This window comes from Argentina anserina, chromosome 6 (genome assembly GCF_933775445.1).
Source record: "Argentina anserina chromosome 6, drPotAnse1.1, whole genome shotgun sequence".
Lineage (NCBI taxonomy): Eukaryota > Viridiplantae > Streptophyta > Magnoliopsida > Rosales > Rosaceae > Argentina > Argentina anserina.
The window spans coordinates 2825485-2849330 of NC_065877.1; the positions used below are offsets into that span (position 1 = coordinate 2825485).

Consider the following 23846-nt stretch of genomic DNA (forward strand, 5'->3'; position numbering starts at 1 on the left):
TTGGAACTTAGGTATGCACTCAAATTACTGATCTCCGGACTAACTCTTCTTCTTTTGTTACCTTTGTTTATATGGATCCTCTGAAATCCAATCAAGCTATGCTTTGGTCTGAACTGAAAATGCTGAAACCTATTACTGATGATCCTTGGCTTCTTATGGGTGACTTTAATTGTATTCTTCATTTATCTGAAAAATCGGGAGGAGTACAACGTACTTCCTCTTATATGATTCAATTTATGCAATTCCTAAATGACTGTAATCTGATTTCTCTCCCTGCTTCTGGAAATGAATTTACTTGGTGTAATAATCAAGACCCCCCTCATAGAATTTATGAAAGACTTGATAGAGTTATTGCCAATTCTGCCAATCTAAACTTATTTCCTGACTTAACTGTAACTAATTTACCCATATTTCATTCAGATCATGCTCCTGTCTTATTTACTACTAATTCAATCCATATTGATTCTAAGTTTAACAAATCCTTTAAGTTTGAAGCTATGTGGCTTGGTCATGAGAATTTTTCTTCTGTTCTAAATACTGCTGCTTCTAATACTTAGGCTCTCCTCTCCAAAATTTAATTATTTTATTTCTTGCTTTCAATTCCTTGCTTCTAAATGGAATAATTCCACGTTTGGAAATCTTTTTATTAGAAAGAAAGACTTGATGAATCAACTGGCCAGTACTCAATTGAATTATGCCATATCTCTGAATTCTGAATACCTTTCTCAGGAACATGCTATTCAAAAAGACCTGGACATAATTGCTAGAGATGAAGAAATTTTCTGGATTCAACGAGCTAGATCAAACTGGATCAATTTTGGAGATCGTAATTCCAAATTCTTCCAGACTCAAGCTCTCATCCAGAAAAATCGTAAGAAAATTTCTTTTATTAAAGATGATACTGGTCTTATTATTACTGACCCTTCTAAAATTCTAGACTGCTTCCGTTCTAGTTTTCAAAAAAGATTCTCCCCTAGTACAATTCCCAGCAGTAGAACCATTTCTGATTTTACAAAAATTATTCCCTCTGTTATTTCTGAGGATACCAATAGATCTCTTATTGCTCCAATCTCTGATCTTCAAGATGCTATTTTTCAGATCGGAGATCTTAAAGCCCCAGGACTAGATGGTATTCATGCTAAGTTCTATCATACTTTTTGGAATGAGGTTAAGCATCTAATTATTCCTTTTGTTAAAGATTTCTTTCTCTCTAATGGCTCTATTTCAGAAATTAAGGAACGCACAAACAATCTCCCTCTAGTCGCAGGGTTAGTTCTTCGTATTACAGGACGCTTTAAGAAAATTGTAGTGGAGGAAGCCAGGTTGTTTTGAAAGTGGAGATGTTTGGATATGAACTGCGGACTATTGATCAGAGACTGCCAGGAATTGTGGATGCACTTGAATCGCATTACAGATTTTGGAAGCAACCGTGATAGGATTGACACCACCATCTCTTCTGGCATTTTGCAAAACTCTGCCATATTTGCTGTGTCCCTTTGTTTTTGGTTCATTACCTATTGTATAAATCATAAAGCGAGAGCACAGGACACTAATAAGAAATTGCATCATAGAGATGGTACCGTGAAGATGGGTGAGAGATCGATTCACGTTTTGGAGGCCAACTAAGAACACCACCACTTGGTGGAATGACCAAATATTCTCAGCTTCTTGGTGGAATGGCCTTTCAATTGTCGGTAGAGAGTGCTGAATTGGCTGAGGCTCGGGCTCTCTTGGCTGGGGTTGATCTGGCACTTCAAAAGGGTTATGAGGAGGTCATTTTCCGATCTGATTCTCTGACTATCATTTCGGATCTAAATTCAACAGGAGCAAGGGGTAATTGGAAGACTAACCAGATCATTGATGAGATTCTCTGGCGCAGCCGTGGGTTTGATCGGGTTAGATGGGAGTGGATTCACAGGGCGGCAAACAGGGCCGCGCATGAAGCTGCAAAGCTTGGATACCGGTCGATGGGTCCCCGTAATTGGTCGGGAACACCCCCATCGTCCCTGACTCTGGTACTGCGTAATGATGGTCTTCCTTGCCCGCCTTGATTTTTGTTCGGACTTCGGAGGATTTGTCTCCTCCTTTTGCGCCCATTCTGTATCTTCTTCCTCTTGCTGTTTGTTTGAGATTAGATCAGTTGGGCTTCATTGTACTTTTGGGCTGGAGTTTTCTCAGCCTTATTTGGGCTCTTGCCTCTTTAATGCATATTCATTAACCAAAACAAAACGTGGTGTTTTTTTCACTTATTTTTGTTGAGAGATGTTGAGGATATTGATTTGATTGACTGGTGGATTACAGCTGTCAGCTGATGGTGATGAGAGATGTTGACCTGTCATCAGATTTTTTCTTTCTTGTTTTCCGTTTGACTGCTTTCAGTGTAATATTTGACTTCTACGACGCTCAGCAAAGCTCAGATGAGCTCTTAATCAGAACCAACAAACTACTGCAAAATAGTTAACAAATACAGATTGAGATTGAGGTATAGTTGCACTGCTATACATATGGTTTACTATACAGAAAAACAAAGAAGAAAACAAATAACAAAATTAAGGCATAAATGATGCAGAGCATATAAATAACAAATAACAAAGATTAGATTACTGATTCTAATGACCTAATGAAAACGAAAACCCAACTAAACAGATGAAAACCAAAACTGAATCTTAAATAGCTTATAAAGGAGATAGGCGTCCAAAATTGAATCCTAAAATGCAAATGAAGAATAGAGACGGAGGTATAGAAATTTATTATATATTAAAATAAGACAATAGGGAGAAATTAGAATGGAGAGGTTCAGAAATATGAAATTAGGAAGGAATCCATGAAGCTTACCCAGTTCTTCTTTATGTGGGTGCCAAAACGCAGTAATGAGAATTGAAGACGAAGTTGTGTGTTGCAGTAACAGTTAACCCTTTCTATTTTTGTTTAAACTTGATAATGATAATTTGGGTGCCTAAAGAATTACAGATCAATGCCATTTTTTGTTTTTAGCACACTGTGAAACTTGATCTTACTTTATAATAAGGATTGTTTTATGATAAGAATGGAAGTATTGTAAGAGATATTTAGCACACACTCACGGTAAAACTTGATTTTTTTATAAGAATGATACTTTTGTGATAAGAATGGAAGTATTGTCAGAGATATTTAGCAGCATTCATTGTAAAACTTGATTTTTTTAATAAGAAAGATACTTTTGTGATAAGGTATTGTCAGAGATATTTTTGGATTGAATCGAGATAAGATGGAAGTTTTGGTTTCCACTAAAAATTAGGTTGGTAGAGAAAATCTACAAACTGATTATAATAGAGGTAAAGATGAATTTTGCTTTCCTTTTGGTAACTGACCTTTCTAAATATATATGATAAAATAAATTTAGAAATTATCATTCTGATTTTTGACTTTTGACATTCGTTATTATTTATAAATTGGTTAATACATCCTTAAACAGAATATTTTTAGTGTATTTATTTGGAAATTCTTCATCATTACGTATCAAAAATTTTAAGCAATGTTTTGATGTAACTCTAGATGCAGTAACGTAAAGTTGTCCGTGAGTAAAAACGGGGTCAGAAAGATACACGCCAACTTAATTAAGTGACTGACCTTGACTTTTGTTGATAGTCATCGGATAGCACGGTTTAACTGGAAATTATCGCCGTTTAAATTTAAATGGCCATTTATCTTCATTTTTTAATGAAATAATTCTTGGTATGAAAACTTTATGACCAATATTATTTCCTGTCAAAATCTCGGCTTCAATTAATCTGTCAAATAATTTAGTTATTATTAATCTAGCGCCATTGCATAATCCTCAAATTTGATCTAAATTTCTCAACAACATTATCGGCATACCAATTTTTAAAATCAATTCATGAGTTGGTAATCCACTGAACTCTAATTGGTTTAAAAATTCCATTGGATATAAAAGATCAATGTTTTCATTACTGCCTTTGTCATGAGAAATTGAATCACAACTTAAATAATTTTTTTTATCACCTAGTAGTAAATCAACTGCATAATTATTTATTTCATTTATAGTTATATTTCGTGGGATCACAATAGCACGTTCTCTTAAATAGTCTGAATTGCTATAATTTACACTGAAATTTGGATACATTACTGAAAATATTGCTTCTATTGCATTTGAATTGCATTGAACTAATAATTCTTTAGGAATTTCTATCCATGATGTATCATCATCGCACGTGTTAAAATGTGATTCAATTTGACCATTGCCGATTTGTAATATCCAACTGGCAAATGCATTAATTTCATGTTATTGTGTTTCAGTTAATCCTCTCTTCATTAATCTCATGTTTTCAGTTAAATTAAATACTTTAAATATCTTCCATAATTTTGAATGATTTATTGATGCTTGGATAATATCTTCTTTACCTTTCCCGGAAACAATTGGTAATATCTGTCTAAAATCTCCTCCTAATAAGATTGGTTTTCCACCAAATGACATATTAGTATTTGGTGTCGTAGGATCTTTTAAAATATCACGTAAACATTCATCTAATGATTCAAAACAACGTTTATCACACATTGGTGCTTCATCCCAAATTATTAAGTCTGTTTTTTTAATAAGGTCAGCAAGATGAGTTCCTTTATTTATAAAACAATTTGTTTGTTTTTCTATTTCAATCAGAATTTTAAATCTTGAATGTGCAGTTCGTCCACTCGGAAGTAATAATGAAGTGATTCCAGAAGATGCAACAGCTAATACAATTTTTCCCTCGGATCTCAATTTACAAATTATAGTGTGCCATAAAAATGTTTTTCCAGTGCCACCACTGCCATGAACAAAAACAGTTGCTGGTTTTTTTTGTTCAACTACTGTTATTATATAATCATAAACTTTTTTTGTTGATCATTTAATTGAGTGACATAAATTGAGTGTTGTTTTTTTTTGTAAATTCAGGTCAGTTAAGTTCTTCTCTCAGTAATATATTATTGAAATCGGAAACGTCATTTATATTTGGCATAGGTAGTTTAAATTTTATTAATGAAGATGATAATAAATTAAATGATTTTTCCAATTCAAATAACATTTGATTTTTCAAAATTGACTCTGGTATAATTAAAGTTGGGATCCTCATCTCTGTTCGAGTTTTATGTAAAATGTCTTCACACATATTAGGCCAAAATATGTCGAGTAATCTTCGGGTATGTGCCACTTCACAAAATAAAAGAATTGTAACAAATAATTGTCTCATTTGTGGTCCAGTCGCAACAACAGAAGAAGTTACTAATGCATCAATCCACTCTTTATCATCAGCTAATAAGCCTAATGCCTGACATGCCTCTTGAAATGATGGATACATAACATTATTCACTGTTCTTATATCCTGGTAACTACAACAACCTTTTTGACTATTTAGTAACATTCTTAGATAGTATGTTTCACCTCGAGTAGAACTAACATAAGCCATTTTACCAATAGTTTCATAGCGTTGTCTAGGTTCCCACATTTGATCATTGAGTTTCCATACGAAGTTAGTAGGAAATTCAGGATAAGTTAATTCTTTAGCATGTTTATATTGTTCAATTGCTAGAAACCAAGCAGTTAATGTAGTACGTAAAATAGATCTATAATTTATTAGTGTATTTATTGTTTCTGTCTCTTTAAAAATAATATTTTGTTCTAAAGGTAAATGAACTGTTAAATATTGAATTGCAGGATATTTTGAATGAATTGAAAATTTAAATAGTCTCCAAATAGATTCATGTGGCGTTAAATATCTACAATTCATGTGGCGTTAATAAAAGTTCGGCATTATAAGAAACAACAAACTGATTTCCAATTTCTAGACCATTTTTTGTTGTGAATTTTATAGGATCATTTCGACGTTTATATATAGGAGCATTAATTCCTTCAAATACAGTGTAATCACTATATGATTTAGGAAAAGATTTTGTACATTTTCTGTCACGTATGCATGGAGCTTTTGAATTCATAGGTTCACATGGTCCGTGAATTATAAATTGACTAACAATGTTAAAAAGAATTAGATTAATGTTTTTATCTGGTAATTCGGCAGATATAATAGAGTCAATGTCATTTGAAGTATAACATTTATAATTTTTCATTAACCAAAATAAAATATGAGCATGAGGTAATCCTCTTGTCCCTTCATCTAAAGTACAAATTGACTTCCTTTTTCTACCACTTCTTGTAGGTATCACATCTGTGTTGCATAAAAGTCAGTGAACAAATATTAGACACAACTATTTACCAATTTGATATTGTGAAACTTTAAAACCAAATCAGATAAACAAATTTAAAATATTTAAGATCAATTCAGTTTGTATAAGAGTAGAGGTCTTGTTTGAAAGTGTGAAGGATAGTTCCTAAAAGGCTAGTGTAAGTGAGCCAATGTCATATGAATAGTTCATTATGTTAGATGAGACAAAGTTTATGATTTAAGCAAAAGCAGCAGTAAATTATATTGTTCATTATAAGATTGCCATTAATGAAAATTCACATAGCATGAACAACAAAATATAAATACCTAATGAAGTTGCATTTTCATTTCTCATATCACCTGCAGCTACCACCGACATCCCTTCAATTTCTATTGGGTCAGTAGCCACACTCCCAAAAATATTTTGTTCAAAAAATTTCATCCTTTCCGACTTCCTTCCAGGTGTCATACTTGCTATAAAAACGCATCATCAAACAATCAAAAAACTTAACTAAATAATAAACTGATATATATATATATATATTCATTCTTATTTGGTAATTGTTCTAAACAAACTACGAATTGAAAATGTAACAAATGGAGCACATAACAACCATGATCATTAAAGTAGATGTGCAGTGCCTATTTACAGGTATTTACATGAAACTAATAGCAAATCAACATACCTGAGGTACAATTAGAAACTGCAATGACGCAAAGGAACATATAGGTAAGCAGTAGGAGAACAACACAGAGTTTTTTGCATAAAATCTGTGAGACCAAATAAACCAAAACCAAAGAGTTGATTTCATATTGTACGCTACTGAGATGATTTCATATTGTTCTCTCTCTCTCTCTCTCTCTCTCTCTCTCTCTCTCTCTCTCTCTCTCACACACACATATAATAACATACCTGTGCAGGCATAAGAATCTTTTGAAACTACCTCCAAAACACAATTGCAAGCATGATAGACAAATTTAAAGAAGAAAGTAACTACAATTCGACAGGAATTGAACACAACACACAATCACCCAAAAAACAGCATAAATGGATAACCAACCCCACATAAACCCACATACGTACTCATCTCTTTCTTTTTTCTCATCCACTAATTTTTCAAACCCAAGTAGAACAAAGAATAATAAATAATGGAGGGACTTACACAGCAACATATTGATCTCCCTACCTCAAAATTGATTAGCCAAATCAAAAACAGATGAATCCTCGAAGGTAAGCACAACAAACAACCCAACCGGCTTCGATTCCATTCAATCCAACATAACTTATATAAATGCACAATATTAACACTGGACATCCATCTATTTATAAAGAAGAATTAGAGTATTAGACAGAAGAAAACAAACTCAATCCCCACAACCAAACAACAACAAATCAAAATTGAAAATAAAAAATCAGTATTAGCATAGACTAAAAATTAAGTATTAGCATTATTGACCAAAAGTGCATTGAAAAAAAAACCTAATGTACAAATAAGAATGATACCATCATATGTCTTACATTTTTTTAAAGTGCATCAAGTTATTGAACAAAGGATAAAAAGAGTACTAACTTCTAATATTTTCTTACATTATTATACTGATTTATACATCTTTATAAAATATAGAGTATAAAGATATTTTTCTTAAAATAATGTAATTACATATTTCTTTAATTCTAGCTTAATCATTTTCTTCTCTCATTTCCTGTACATGTTTGGTAATTCCCATTAAAAGTTGTTTAATGAAAGTGAGGAGAGTGGTTGTACACACTGGAATGAAAGTTTTTTATCACCTAACATTGCTATCAAAGAGCAATTATAGTTAATACTTAAAGTTATAGGAGATGGGTTATGGTTATGCATTATAGTTCACATGAACATGGAGATCAAACAGTGTACTTTATTTCTGAGCAACAATCTAAATAACCTGAGCAAATAAAACTCAAAAGCATAGAATTTTTTATGGGTCTCTGTATGTTGTGATCACAAACAATTTTCAATACCTACTCATAGATTAAAATGTTGTCAATACTATTCAATATAAATAGTCATTAAACTCATAGAAAAGTTTGCAATTTCCTATCACAAACTGTACATGTTTGGGTGATAGAAAATAAAGATCTTATGTAATTATCAAGTAAAATAGAAAGTAAAATGCAATAACACACTAAGTCTTCCTACCAATATTGACTGAGTTGGTAAACAATTGATAAAAAAAAAACACAATTGCAAAAAACAAATACAAATCCAAATTTGCAAACTCTTCTTACAAAAGGGCCAAACCAGACTGCATATAATTATGTCCAAAAATTAAAATATATATGTACTATTGTTTTTCCTATTTCACCGCCTTCTTTTTGGTTAATTACCTAATTTTAGTTATGCCAATCTAATTGAAAGAAGATAACTTATATTGATTTCTAGTTCTGCAAATCTAATTGAAATCCAGAAATCAGATATGATTTCTCAATGTATATGCTCTTTATAATGATTTGTCACGTCTTCATCTGTTTTTGATCAAATCCTATTAATTTCTTGTTGAACACCAGGTCTAGCAGGTTAACAATGTTGACTGAGTTGGTAAACAATTCATAAAAAAAACCCCCAATTGCAGAAAACAAATACAATTCCAAATTTGCAAACCCTTCTTACAGAATAGCCAAACCAGACTGCATATGATTCTTTCCAAAAATTAAAAGATATATGTACTATTGTTTTTCCTATTTCACTGCCTTCTTTTTGGTTAATTACCTAATTTTGGTTATGCCAATCTAATTGAAAAGAAGAGAACTTATACCGATTTCTAGTTCTGCAAATCTAATTGAAGCCCAGAAATCAAATAGGATTTCTCAATGTATATGCTCTTTATAGTGATTTCTCATGTCTTCATCTGTTTTGACCAAATCCTATTCCTATTAAACCCAAACATCTAAAGTCGCAAAAAATCGCACCCAAGTATATGCTCCATCATCACAGCAAGAGCCAAATCCTATTAATTTCTTACTTGAGCAAGAAAAAAAGGCTGCCGCATGATCATTGAAATAGAGTTCAATAGTCAATGCCCAAACATCTAAAATCGCAAAAATTCCAAGACCCAAGTATATGCTCAATCATCACAACAAGAAAAAACTTCAAACAAAAATTGAACCAAGTACCAGAATCAATTAACATACCCGGAGAGAGATCGCTTCTTCTATCGCCTTTTGACCTCGATCTCTGTCTCTATATGTCTAACGAAATACCAGAATATGATAAAGATTTCCAATGAACTGGATTAGTTAACATACCCAATCAACAAATGTAAAAAACGCATAACCTGATGGCCTCAAACTGAAAAGCAATTTCTCGAAATCAAACACTCAGCTAGTCGCCTACTGATGATAGCCAACACACAACAAAGAAAATAATGAAAACGAAGTAGGAGCCCGACTTCGAAAGCTAATGAAATACAATCATATTTCACCTCCTATTTGAAATACAATCATATCAAACTTAATGAAAAAATTGAAAGCTAATAAAAGCTGATGATTACCCAACATCGGAAGAAAAACGAAAAGCGATATAATTATGAATGAATCAAGAACCCACACCCAAATTGAGAAAGATCCGATTCCGAGAGATAGATGATTACGGAGACAGCAAAAACCCATAGAAGAATCAATGATGATGGAGGAAAACAAATAGTTGAAACATGAAATTAATCTCTAAATATGGGAACTCACCAACAACGGAAGATTCTTCAGTGCAGACAGTACCAATTGAAGTTGTGTTCAGTTTGTTGGAAGATTTTGATTTGAGAGGCAGAGAGAATATGAGGAGAGAGCTGAGAAAAGAAGAGGCACATAAAGCAGAGTAAGAGTCGGCAAAAAGGACAAATATGATGATAACCCATATGTATGATGATAGTAACGTAAATTACCTAAAAAGTAAGGGCTCTTTGCCAAACTTTTATGAACAGTACTACCTCTCTAGTTGTGAGAAATCTTGGACAAAGTATTTGTCCGTAAAGCCGGTAGATGCTGTTCGGAGGTCATTGGCCTTTTGGAAAATGGACGAGGTTCTTATGATCGCCAAAGATGGCCGCGTAGTCCTCTATAACCTCCTTACCGGAAAGCTCAGATATTTTCCCATTCATGGCCTGCACCTAGGAGATGATATTCAGGGCGTTGTTTGTGTGGATAGTATAGTTTCAGTCAAGGGAAAAGAATAATCTAGGGATTAGTTATGTTAATTAAGTTTTACGTACTATGTATTTGTATTTATCTGTAAACATAATTTTGTTTTTTAATGATTTTGCTGTCTTTTATCTGTATGAGCAGAAATGTTGAACTAAGATTCTTATTCAAAAACAGAAGAGTTGATTCTACATTTAACTTATTAATTGAATGTAATTTAGTCTTTATTTTGCCTATTGTTATGTTCGTTTAAGTCGTAAAATAGGTAAATTTAAGAAATAATTGAGCGTACCCTATTTCTAAAGAATAGTTCTATACCGCATGTTAGATTTGAGTTTTACTCATGACCTCTTGTCTTGTGCATAGTCAAAACGGAGGAGTATGTAATTACTATTCAGACCACGAATGAATTTTATAAAACATAATTATATTTATCATTTAAAAAAAGAATACAATCAATGTGTTAGTTGTTTGGACATTTAATGTTTTTTAGGAAAAATGTTTTAGCGCTATATTATGGCTCCAGATCCGGCGCCGCATTCTCACGTGGCATGCCACGTCATCTTGCTATGTCAGCAATTACAATAATCACAAAATGTCATTTTTGAATGAAAAGACAATTTTATTCTTGTTAATACAACGGCTCTAGATTATTATAAACAAAATTGTAGTTCTTTTTTATATCATTTATTTTTTTAAATGCTTTCAAAATGTAATAAAAATACGATATATACAAAGTATGGTTGAATATATAGATATATTTATATATGTATGTATGTGTGCGCGGGTGATATATATATATATATGTATATATACGTGTGTGTGGAGTGTCTATATGGTAATTGTATTAATTAATTATAGCCATTAATTAATCGTAAATATAAAATAATTAAATAAAAAAATCATGAATCTTGACATATTTGTCATTAGAAATATTACTATCGACATAATTGTATTAAATATGATATTAATTAAGAAATGTATACTCTACGAAAAATAACATTTGTTATCTTACATATCTCCTTAAATCGATTATACTATAACTACAGAATATTTCATTTCAGAAAAAAAAACAAAACAAAAAAATCTTACCAAAAGTTTTCATCTAAATATAAATGTTATAATTACCTTATATCGTCTGAAATTTAAAAATAAATATATTTTATGTATATAAATATTTTTTGAAAATATATTTTGTGCACATATATATATATATCGCGTGTGCACACACATATTTCAAACATATTTTCGTAAATTTTAATTTTTTTTAATTGTATTTTAGAAGTATTATTATGATGAATATAAAGAAGAAATGATATAAAGAACAAAAAATATTTTTATAATAATTTAGAACCGTTAGATTAACAAGGATATGATTGTCTTTTCGTTTAAAATGATATTTTTATATAATTTTAATTATTGATATGAAAATGTGATGTGACATGCCACTTAATATTGCGCCGGGTTTGGCGCTATATTATGGCACCCTAGCACTCCTTTTTTTTATTAAGGAAAATAGATAACACCATTGGCATTGTTTGGGCCTAAAATAATACTCCGATATTATCTAGACTACTTAGACTCGTGGACCGGTTATTTGGGGAAAATATATCACATAGGAAGATTACATGCCGTATTTGAATAGATTTAGGAGACTAACGCTGTATAGAATCTGAGTTGAATGAGGAAGGTGAATCCAAATCAACTAAGAGGTTCTCAAGGCTTGATTCGCAAGAAAGAACAAGTTGTGTTCTCTATATAAAGGAGTCGAATATGCAGAAATAAGACACGCAACGTCAAACAAACTATCGCGCAACCGCATAGTCAAATCTCCTCACGGAGTAAAAGTCTAATTCACTTCGGCAACCAAGTCTCCCATCGGAGCGAAGCTACCTAGATGTACGCCTCGCGCTGCATGTAGCAAACAAGTCCGATTAACTTCGGCAACTAGAGTCAAGTCCATCGAGTCGCTAGCCTAGCTTCTAGCAAACACAAAAGTCTTCACTAGTCAGCAAATCTCATTCGCGAGAAAGTCCTGTTATTAACGACACAATATAAGCTCTGCTTTTCCCTAAGCGGTCAAAAGTAAGATCAGCCATCTACTTGAGGTGGAGTGAAAGGTACTTGGCAACTCCGGTTGTGTATAGGTCATTCGAACTTCAACGGTTTATCAGCAACTGCGGAGCAATTGTTTGAGAAAAAGACAGTACATGAGCGCGAGCATTGTTAAACAAAGCAAAAGTTGGACCTAACTCAAAGGTACTGGCACACCAACAACAACAGAGAACGAAGGGTCGAACCGTTTAGGGTTCGACACCGGGGCTTGCTGATTGTTCTCTGAGGAGGATCCGTTTTCCCAGCTCGAACATTTGGCACGCCCAGTGGGACGGTGTCAAGATAGCAAGCCAGAATCCTTACTCGTGAGGATATCCCTCTTGTTCGAAACTAGAGCACTCGCATTGTGTTCCTCACAACACAGCGACTTGCAGAGGTTTAACAACGGTGGAGGCATTACTGAAGATTGGAGTGATGGCGACACCGGAAGATATCCAGCTAGCTTTCAAGGAGTTGATGCAGGTTGTCAAGGCGTTGGAGGAGTCATTCGGCAATCGAATGACTGCAGTTGAGAGAATGTTGGATAGTGTGTCGCAACTACAGTCGACACATGGTCAGCAGCTGGCTGAAACCAACGACAAGTTGAAGAAGTTAGTTCTGGGTGCTAATGAGTACGCGAACAATGCTCACTTAGAGTTCGCTGGCCAGGATAAGCGATTCAATCAAATCGAAGAAGCGTTGGGGATCCAACGGACTGTCATCGGGCTTTACGAGAAACAGAGCCATGACAAGCCTAATACCACCAAAAAGGCCAGGTCCAACATGAAGGATAGTGCCGGTAACAACAACGGCGCAGAAGAGGACGTGGCCAGAGGTGATGAGGCTGACAAATCAGATGCTGAGCTTGTCAAACTCGCAAGGAAGAGGAAGATGAAGGCTAAAAAGGGAAAGTTCACGTTTGGAAGTTCAAGACGGTCGAACACCCCCGAGGTTGAAGCTTTACAAAAAGCATTGGCACTTCTTCAACCAGGCGGAAGACAAGAGCGTCAACACCAGTTCCGTCACGAGCGACGAGAAGAGCATCGAGAAGAGTCTGAGCAAGAAGTGGAAGAGGGCCAGAGCCTTACCAAGGAGCAGGTTCAGAAGATGATCCAGGAAAGTGTGAGGACCATTCATGGTCATGCTACCGCGAACATATCTTATACGAGTCCATTCCCGGAATGGGTGGCAGCATGTCCTTGGCCATCAGGTTATCGACCAATCAAGTTTCAGACTTTCTCAAGAGAGGGTTCCGAGAATGCAGCTGAGCATATATCGCGTTTCCACAGCGATTGCGGGCCGTACGCATCTGATCTAGTCTTCAAGATGAGGACTTTCGGTTCATCTCTATCAGGGCCGGCGCTATCTTAGTTCTCTAAGTTAGCGCCAAGGTCCATTTCGGATAGGTTCATGCTCGAGACGATGTTTAAAACGACTTTTGGAAGTGTTGAGCCTGAAGTGGATTTGTCATCTTTGACTTCCATGTATCAACAGCCAATGGAGTCGGCAGTGGAGTTCTTGAAGAGGTTCAAGGTTCAGCAAGCAAAGTGCATAACACCACTCGCGGAACAGGATGCCATTCGCATCGCTATAAAAGGTTTGGAGACCCGTCAGTGGGCCAAACATCATGATGCCAACTTTTCTAGCATGGCAGACTTAATGAACAAATTAGGTTCCTACCAAGTGTTCCTCAGGGAGATGGAGGACAATGCCACAGTTCCAAAAGGTCCGCATGTATCCTATCACCCTGGAACTTTGAAACCACGCTATGTAGTTCCATCTGGAACTAAGAGAGTTTCTACTATCTACTCGCATGTAGATCCTTTCTACATACCGTATCCGTTCGAAGAACAGTGGGTCGAAGAGGTAGATGATGAAGTGGCTGCCGTAGAGATAGCTAGACGACATGCATTGAAGTCTAGGGCTTTGGACAAGCTTATTGGTGAGGGTGAAACCATTGTACCATGGACTGAGTTCCTGACTGTGGAAGAAGTTATAGGTAAACAGTATTGTAAGTTTCATAACGCTTGGACTCATGATACTCGTATCTGTATACAGCTCAGGGACCAGGTACATCAGTGGTTAGATGAGGGAGTGTTGTCTTTTGCTTCAGATCCCGAGCTGGGTATGATGACAACAGCGAAAGGAGTGCCCATGGAGAAAGAGGTTGCAAGACCCACACAATCTGATCCGGGTAAACAAAAACGCGTTGTTCAGAACAAGGAACAGAACGTAGCAAAGGCAAAAACTTATGTCCTTTGCAATCGATGCAAGAAATAGTGTTCCATAGACTGTGATAATGCTGACAGACGCGAGGAATCACGAAGGCATCAGAGGCCTCGCTCGCCGACAAATCTTTCAGAGAGGAAGAACCCCAAGAAAGCTAGAGTTCAGATAGACACTTATGCTCAAGTGTTGAAAAGGCCACACACAGATCTTAGTGGGGTCGCGAACGTTCTTGGAAGGCAGCGAGCTGGGGCGAATGCGCCGGAAACTCAAGCTTTGCGCGAGGCGCTATAACGACCATACATACCACCTGCCCCGAGGTCATTAAAGCCAGATGTCTGGTACGTTCAGGAGCATGGAAGAGCTCTGGAGGCTACAAAAACTCAGAAAAGGAACGTACAGAAAAGATGGGAAAAGGCCAAGCGAATACTAGAGACATATAATAAAAGAGAGCTCTCTCGCGACCAGCTAGAACAACCACCTTGGCTGTTGCGAGAGACAGTTGAAAAACTTAGTTTCAAGCCATATGTGCATATTCGCCGGAATGATTGCCACAAGAAGGAACCATACCCCAGGGAAAGCGTTCATAATCGAATTGAACGACCAATGGAAACTGCTCGTACACAAAGAGTTTCAATCCATGATAGGTTGTCTTACGCGTCCAGTGACGACAGAGCAACAAACAAACAACACGCACATGGTGTTTCTATTAAGCAGAAACAACAACGAAGTAGTGTTGCGCAGCCTACGCAATCTAGTGGATGCCAAAGAGGTTTGTAAGTAAGCCAGGCCATCAGGAACTAATTACAGAGAGAACCAAGCCACAGTTTGAATGGAAGCTGAAGATCAAAGAACCAGCACTACTGGTTCCAACGGTGAAAAAACCACCACTTGTGGTTCCAGAGGTAGTGGAGACTGCGGCAGTGGTTATTCCTCCTAAAGCTCATCAGGAGCAATCACTAACGGAGTATCTCAGGAGCAAGTTCCCCTCGCGAACACTAACTGGGTCCATGCCGGATGACAATATGGAAGAATAAAGTGGTAATGAGCAAGGGTTAGAGTTTTCTGATCCAGAAGACGAACCAGAGGAAGGTTATGATAAAGACATGACAGCTACCCCAGATTGCAACATGTTTAACCTCTGTCATGGAGATAGCATTGAGGAAGGAATACCGAGGCTAGATACTATTCCTAGTTGCAACATGGTGTTCACTTTGTCCTCGAAGTATGCTCTTCCACGGCCGATGTCATCTCATTTATTCATCGGAGGTGAGACGCATGCCCAGGAAGTGGGTACAGTCACAGAGTTGTCATCTACAGAGGTGCCAACTATTGAGAAAGACACGAGGAAAGAGGGAGCTGATAAATCTCGCACGATGACAGAGCTTCAAAGGTTCTTCATGATGTTCACAAAGCCTACAACGACCATGACTCAGCACATTAAACCTTTATACATATCAGCTGAGATGGATGGCAAGAGAGTGAACAAAATCCTCGTCGACGACGGTGCAACAGTTAGCATTATTACAGTAAAGACAGTTGAAGCACTAGGCATTGCAAAGGAAAAGGTTCTCAGTAGCAATCTTAAGGTCAGGAGTTTTGCTGGCAACTTAACTAAGACCTTGGGAGTCTTAATCCTCAAAGTCAAGATATGACCTTCTGAGATGTTTCAGACATTCTTCGTTACAGATTGCACCGCTCCATACAGTATCATACTTGGCAGGGATTGGATACATAGAGCTTACTGCATCCCTTCTACTCTACACCAAGAAATGCTGATGTGGGATCCAGCAACGGATAAGGCAGAGCTAGTAAGAGTAGACGATTGACCATACTCAGTTGCTTCCTGCGTTTTGGATGCGGAATACTATTATGGTGACATGAGGCCTTTAGGAGTTGCCGGAATCGATACCAAGGGTCATCCAGTTGGGGTGACTTCTACGGAATTGATGCGGTGGGGTTTAGTACAAGTTAAAACAGATATAAATCGACATGGCTTCATCGTGAAAACAAAAAGTAATCATCCATGAGTACATCATTGGCCAAGGAGCAGGAACATGCCTACGTGTCCTTTCTCCAACGTTTATCTATTTACAGAGAGGAGCAAGAGGCCTGGGGAGCAGTGACGCTAGTCGAGTGCATTGAGGATCATTCAACTAAGGTTCAAGCAGAGGAGGAGGTCATTCAACCAGCCCCAGTAGCTCTGGATGACACTCCACCTAAAGTGAAAGATCTAGTGGAAAAGATCAATCTTGGGACTACAGAAGAGCCCATGGAGGTTGGAATAAGTAAACACTTAGATGAGGAACTGAGACAACGTTTGATAGAGTTGCTGCAAGAGTTCCGTGATTGTTTTGCTGAGAAATTTGAGAACATGCCGGGCTTGTCCCCAGATTTGGTTTGCCATCGCTTGCCCATAATGGAGGGGTATAAGCCTGTACAACAAAGTCCATGGCGAATGAGTGCAGACACAGCAGCAGCAGTTAAGAAAGAGGTTCAAAACATGTTCCAAGCCGGTATTATCTGACCGGCTAAATATTCTCAGTTGTTGTCAAACATAGTACCAGTGCGGAAGAAAAATGGCAAAATTTGCGTGTGTGTGGACTACAGGAATATGAATGTTGCAACACCAAAATATGTCTATCCTATGCATGTGGCGGATATGTTAGTAGATGCAGTCGCAGGACACGAGCTATTATCTTTTATGGATGGCACAGCTGGTTATCACCAGATTCCTGTTTATGAACCGGACATGCATAAAACAACGTTTAGATGTCCAGGGTTCACTGGAGTGTTTGAATATAACAATTTGCCATTTGGTCTGACCAATGCAGGGGCTACGTACTAGCGAGCGATGAACCTGGTTTTTCATGATGTACTGGGGGCATCCTCGAAGTATATATAGATGATGTGGTGGTCAAGTCTAAGAAGAAAGAAGATCACATCGAGAATTTACGGACAGTGTTCACCAGGATGAGAAAGCACAAGCTCAGGATGAACCCAGCTAAATGCATTTTTGGCGTTCGCGCAGGAGACTTCTTGGGTTTCATAGTGCATGAACGCGGTATTGAAGTCGCGGAGGACAAGGCAAAAGCGGTTCTAGACACGCCGTCACCTAGGAACAAGAAGGAACTTCAAAGTTTGTTTGGGAAAATAAACTTCCTTCGACGCTTTATTTCTAATTCCGCTGGCAAAACTGTAGTCTTTTCTCCTTTGCTGAAGCTTAAAGCGGATCAGGAGTTTCAATGGGGACCTGCGCAACAGGCATCTTTTGATAAAATCAAAGAATACCTTACTCATCCACATGTTCTTCGACCCCCACGTCATGGAATACCGTTAAAACTATACATCTCAGCTTCCCCTTACTCAATCGCAGGACTCTTAGCACAAGATGGTGATGGAGAGGGGGGCAAGAAGATTGAGCATGCGGTTTATTACCTGAGCCGGACCTTATTAGAGGCTGAAACTAGATACTCGCCAATTGAGAGGTTGTGTTTAGCTTTGTACTTTGCTGGTCTCAGCTTCCCCTTACTCAATCGCAGGACTCTTAGCACAAGATGGTGATGGAGAGGGGGGCAAGAAGATTGAGCATGCGGTTTATTACCTGAGCCGGACCTTATTAGAGGCTGAAACTAGATACTCGCCAATTGAGAGGTTATGTTTAGCTTTGTACTTTGCTGGTACCAAGCTCCGCCATTACATGCTGTCATTCACTACAGTGGTGGTAGCGCAAATCGATTTAGTGAAGTATATGCTTACCAGACCTATGCTTAGGGGTCGGATTGGCAAGTGGATCTTGGCGTTATCTAAGTTTTCTTTACAATATACACCCTTAAAGGCGCTCACAGGATAGGCAGTGTCCGATTTTTTGTTACATTATCCTATTATGGAGGATATCGAAGACCAGAACTTGGTTGTTTTCTTTGTTCACACTCATCCTTGGGTTCTGTATTTTGATGGCAGCATCACTGATCATTTATCGGGAGCGGGTGTTACATTGGTTAATCCTTCCGGAGTCAGACATTGTTACTCTTTTCAACTGGAATGGAAGTGCACTAACAACCAGGCAGAATATGAGGCAATCATCATTGGCTTGGAGCTTTTGCTTGATCTGGAAGTAACCGAGGTGGAGGTATTAGGTGATTCACTCCTCGTCATTAACCAGCTCAAGGGTGTTTACAAGTGCAACAATTTTACATTACTCCCTTTTTGGGAGCGAGCATCGGAATTGTTAGACCAATTTGCAGACGTGGTGCTTGACTATATTCCTCGAGAACGAAATTTCGCTGCCAATAAATTAGCACAGTTGGCTACAAGCATTCGCTTGGCAGATGGCGTTCGTGAGAGGATTTTGAAGGTTCAGAGACGCACATTACCTCTTTTATGGCGAGGAAAGAGGTTAACAATGACTGGTTAGTGGCTGTTATTGACACTATTGATGTGGATTGGCGTCAACCGATTATCCAGTACCTCACTGATCCTTCTGTACCGGTGGACAAGAGGATTAGATATTTCGCTACTAACTACGTCCTTCGAGGTGGTGAACTATTACGCCGGGCTGAAGATGACTTGTACCTGCGATGCATCTATGGAGCTGAGGCTAAGAGGTGCTTACGAGAGGTTCATTGTGACAATTGTGGTTCTCACCAGGCTGGTCCAAAGATGCGCTGGCTCATTCGTCGATATGGTTTCTATTGGCCTATCATGCTCAAGGACTGCATCAACTTTGCGCAGGGTTGCATCGAATGTCAAATGCATGGACCAGTCCAGCATGTGCCCGACGTTCCTCTGCAACCATTAATTAAACCTTGGCCGGGTCGTGGTTGGGCTTTAGACTTTATTGGGGAAATTCATCCCAATTCTTCCTTACAACACAAGCACATTCTCCTGGCTACAGATTTCTTCACCAAGTGGGTTGAGGCTATACCAGTAAAGACGACATCTGCAGAGGTGATCACTGACTTCAAATATATTATCACCAGTTATGGCATTCAAGAGTGTTTGGTAGCAGACAGGGGGGCAGGTTTCATGGCTGAAAAGACTCAGAAATTCTTAGCTGGCTAGGAGATCAAGTTTCTACATTCCAGTCCTTATTATACTCAAGCGAATGGCCAAGCCGAAGCTAGCAACCGCGTCATTATGTCTATACTCAAGCGAATGTTGGATGCAAATTCGCGATCTTGGCATACAGAGTTGGATCACACGTTATGGGCTTATAGAACTTCCAAACGGACTCCAACTGGTACTACACCTTATGCCTTGATGTATGGACATGATGCAGTACTACCTCTTGAAATTAATGTTCAGTCACTGAGGGTTTGCGAGCATCACCAGTTGATTGGCGAGGACTATGGCCAAGCTATGCATCAAGAGCATGAGGACTTGGACTCTCGCCGGATGGAAGCTCTCGACAGCCTTATTGCCGAAAAGAAAAAGATAGCACGGCTTTATGACAAACGCACGAGAGGACGCAGCTTTGGAGTTGAGGACTTAGTTTGGAAAGCTTGTTTGCCTTATGGTGAGCGCGTTGATGGTTGTGGTAAATGGTCTGCTAAATGGGAAGGTCCTTTTGTGATTGATCAAGTAATGGGCAAAAGCGTTTATTACCTTCGCGACACTGATGAGAATGTTCACAGAAATCCCATGAACGGTTGCCATCTTAAGAAGTACTTTCCTAGTGTTTGGGAGTATGCAGATCCACCGGCTGCGGTGCAAGCAAAGTAACTGGGGTTCAGACTTAGTGTTTCCTTGGTTTCCATCCTTTCAACCAAGTAAACAGGGGGGCAACACCATGGCTAATCAGTACTTAGCGGTCGCGAACGTTACCCAGAAAATTTTGTTGTTCGCGAGTGTTACTAACGGTTGCGAACGTTACTACCGGTCGCGAGGCCCGAAAATTTATTTTGAAACTATTGAGTTTCTGAAACTTTATGAGTTTCTTAATCATGCTCTGGCATTTTTTGTAACACATTTGACCAATACTTGTGGTCCCGAATTGGTCGTAACTTTTGTTACGCCGCAATAAAACAATACAAGTGTTTTTGAAACAAGTGGTGTTTTATTTATATGACTTTGTGGCCAGAAACTTTATATAAGACCTATACTATTACATGTGAGCTTTAACAAGCTCTGATACCATCTATGCTAGGTGGAAAGGTCTTCGCGGTTTTTCCTGTTTATCCCACCAACGCGAGAAACTCGAGATTAAGTTGCACCAGTTGAAGGCTGATTGGAACCAGCTTGATGCCAAACATAGTTTCTAATTGGAAAACTGGTGGTAGCATGAGGGATCCAGAGCCTTAATTTGTACACTTCTCCTAATGTTCCTTCAAAGAAGGAAGATTGGAGGATATTGCACATAGGAGATGCAACAGCTCGTTTCGCGTATCAAAAGAGGTATGGGACGAGCATGAAGCATCTATTGGCTCTAGTCCTGAATTTGGCAGCCTGCTTCCCGATGCTCGGCGATTAAACCATGATGAATAGGCCGCATGAAGGGCTGCCACTCCCTCTCTCACTTGTAATCCTTCACTAGGAACAACCCTTAATGAAGAGCAGATCCCAAGTGCTGAACTACAAAGAAGGGAGGATATGAGGGTGGAATAAGATTCCCACCTCACATTTGAGGGTAGAATAAGACTCTTAAAAATTGCTATTGATTTTGCAAATCTGGGGGATGAAACTTAAGAAACCTAAGGGGTTTCGAAGGAAGAAATGGAACAGACATGGTTGGAGGCTGCGGAAGAAAGCGTTGTGTGTTCTTTCCTTAGGGTTTCATTTTATAGCAGAAGAACTTGGATTCAAGGGTTGAGATTAGAGATACAGATTTGGAGATCGCGCCCGAGATATATTGCAGACCGCATTTTCATCTTCTCGGTGAGAGCTGGTCACACATTCTTCATCTCCTACCTCATGCTCCAGGATTTGAGTTGAAGAGGAGTGGGAGAGTACTGCCGTTGGGTTGATTGATGTTTGTGGCTCCAAGGTCCGAGTTCCTGCCACTATGGTGAGGGGAGTAGTTTGAATTGGTGCCCCATGCGTGATCACAGCCTGTTGGATAGCAGTCGCGACTTCTATGGTAGGCGACTGAGCGTCAACATGAACCTGGGTTAGAGACCATGAAATATATCATTGATTCAAAAACGACTAACATAAGGTAAATGAACTACATCCTAGCAAACAATAGACTATTGCTTGGGGGGCAACAGCGTGTTTGGCTACTTACAACATCGTCTTCCATCGCGGTTGCAGCAGTCTAAATGGTAGACAGAGGTGGCAAAGTTGAGTCCTCGCGAACCTACAAATCAAATAAGAATAAGTCAGAGTGGTTCATAAGGGAATAGTCAGTTGGAACAAATAGGGTGTTCTTTTTACCTCAATTGTGGTTTCTGGGTTGCTGATCCCAGTCACTGGCTCAGGGTTGACCTGGTTAGTTGATGCCCGCGGTGTTACATCAGTCGCGAGCGGGGCAGAGGTGCTTGAGGCAGCTATTCTTCTCCTCTGAACCAACTGAGGATCACAGACGTTGGTTAGTGGCGGAGGTTGCAACAGCTTTTAAGATTGTTAATCAAATATGGATGAAAACTTACAGGATTGAAGTCTGTGGCGTCAGGATCATCCTCGTCGTTGTCAGATTGCACTATTCTCCCTCGTTTACGGCTGTGGGAGGAGCAAGCACCAGCTGTGTTCTCGAAAACCTACAACATGAACCAGTTAGTGGTTTTTTAATCAGTGTTAGAATAAGAACTGTAGGAGTTCGAAGAAGCGGTAGGATTTTACCCTTGAAGGAACAATTCTGACAGCATTTGGAATAACTGTTCGCAACAAATCCTCATCACTGGGAACCTCAGGATCTTCCTGCAAGTATCTTCTAAACCCCGTCTGGAAGATGTATTGAAAGATGACTCGCGATCGTTGCTCCCACTGGCCAGAATTGATCTTTTTCCACCACTGAGAATAAGCTTTGTTGACACGGAAGCAGCGAAGGATACTCCCACTTGCTATCATAGGAAAGGGGGTAGGTTGCAACTGGGGCTGGTGCCCAGAATTAGTGTCAGTGATGGGAACCATGGGGCGTCGTCATGATGAAAACAGGTTCAGACTCTAAATGGGAGGGAATGGAACCATTTGAGCCATGCCTAACTGCCTCGCGAAGAGATGGGGGCATAGAGCTCTACTCCATTGCAGGGATGTCGGGATAGGTCCGCCATCGAAACAACCTATTCAAACAGATGCCAACTTTCCCCGTCATAGCGTCTGAGGATTAGAAAGCCTCCGCGGATGGCATCAGGGTGAGTGCGGTCTAGAAGGAGCCGTGCAGAGTCAAGAAATGAGGCATCCAGGGTGTAGAAGTACTCGAAGCATGCTGCGTAGCGAAGAGTAAAGTTGGGCTCCAAACCAACAAATGTTTTTCCCAACACTTCAGTTAAACGAAAGTCCCTTCCATTTTCATTTCGCAATTGCACGAAGTAGACCTGAATCCACATAGGCCCTGAAAGCTTATGATAATTGAGGGGTTCTATGGTAAGCGCGCGCAACATACGGTAGAGTTCTGCTAGAACTACTTGTGCTAGACCCACAGTGTGGCCATTGTAGAGAAGGGTCGCGAGTTGCAGGTGGTGCCCAGTCATCTACTTGGAGTTGGAGCAGAACATGAACTTTGATAGCCAAAATTCCAAGAAGGCGATTCCAGCATTGGCAGTAGGGTTGCGATCAAAACTGGAAAGCCAGAAGCCATACGATTGATAGATACCAACGTCGTGGGTGGCGGTGACTGGGCACTCAGCATCAAAATAGTCCTGGTCTCTATAGGGCCTGGTACCAACTGGTAGACCTACGATAGCATATATGTCTAGCAAAGATATACCCATTTGACCAAATTGAAAGTCAAAGGTATTACTTGCGGAATTCCAAAAGCAAGCAGCGGTCATGATGGCACATTTGTTGCCTCCATCTTGAGTCAGGTTAAAGGAGAGGTCGATACTTTCCAAGATTCATGCTGCTTCCCAGATGTCGCGATCGATCAAGCGGCGACCTTCATACCATGTTCGCATGGCTGTGGAAACAATGGGCCATGCTTCGACGGGGTCCCGTGATGGCTGTGCAATTTCCATCCCCTGAAAGTGGCTGGGGTGTTCCTAAAGGCAAGCAGAGGAGTT

General features: G+C 38.8%; 1 protein-coding gene across 1 annotated transcript; it reads left to right on the forward strand.

The window, feature by feature from the left end:
• The first annotated feature begins 19827 nt into the window (after window positions 1-19827).
• LOC126800839 (uncharacterized) lies at window positions 19828-20412 on the forward strand. The gene has a single exon (XM_050528249.1). It carries the CDS (start codon window positions 19828-19830, stop codon window positions 20410-20412), a length of 585 nt encoding a protein of 194 aa, XP_050384206.1.
• Window positions 20413-23846: the final 3434 nt, after the last annotated feature.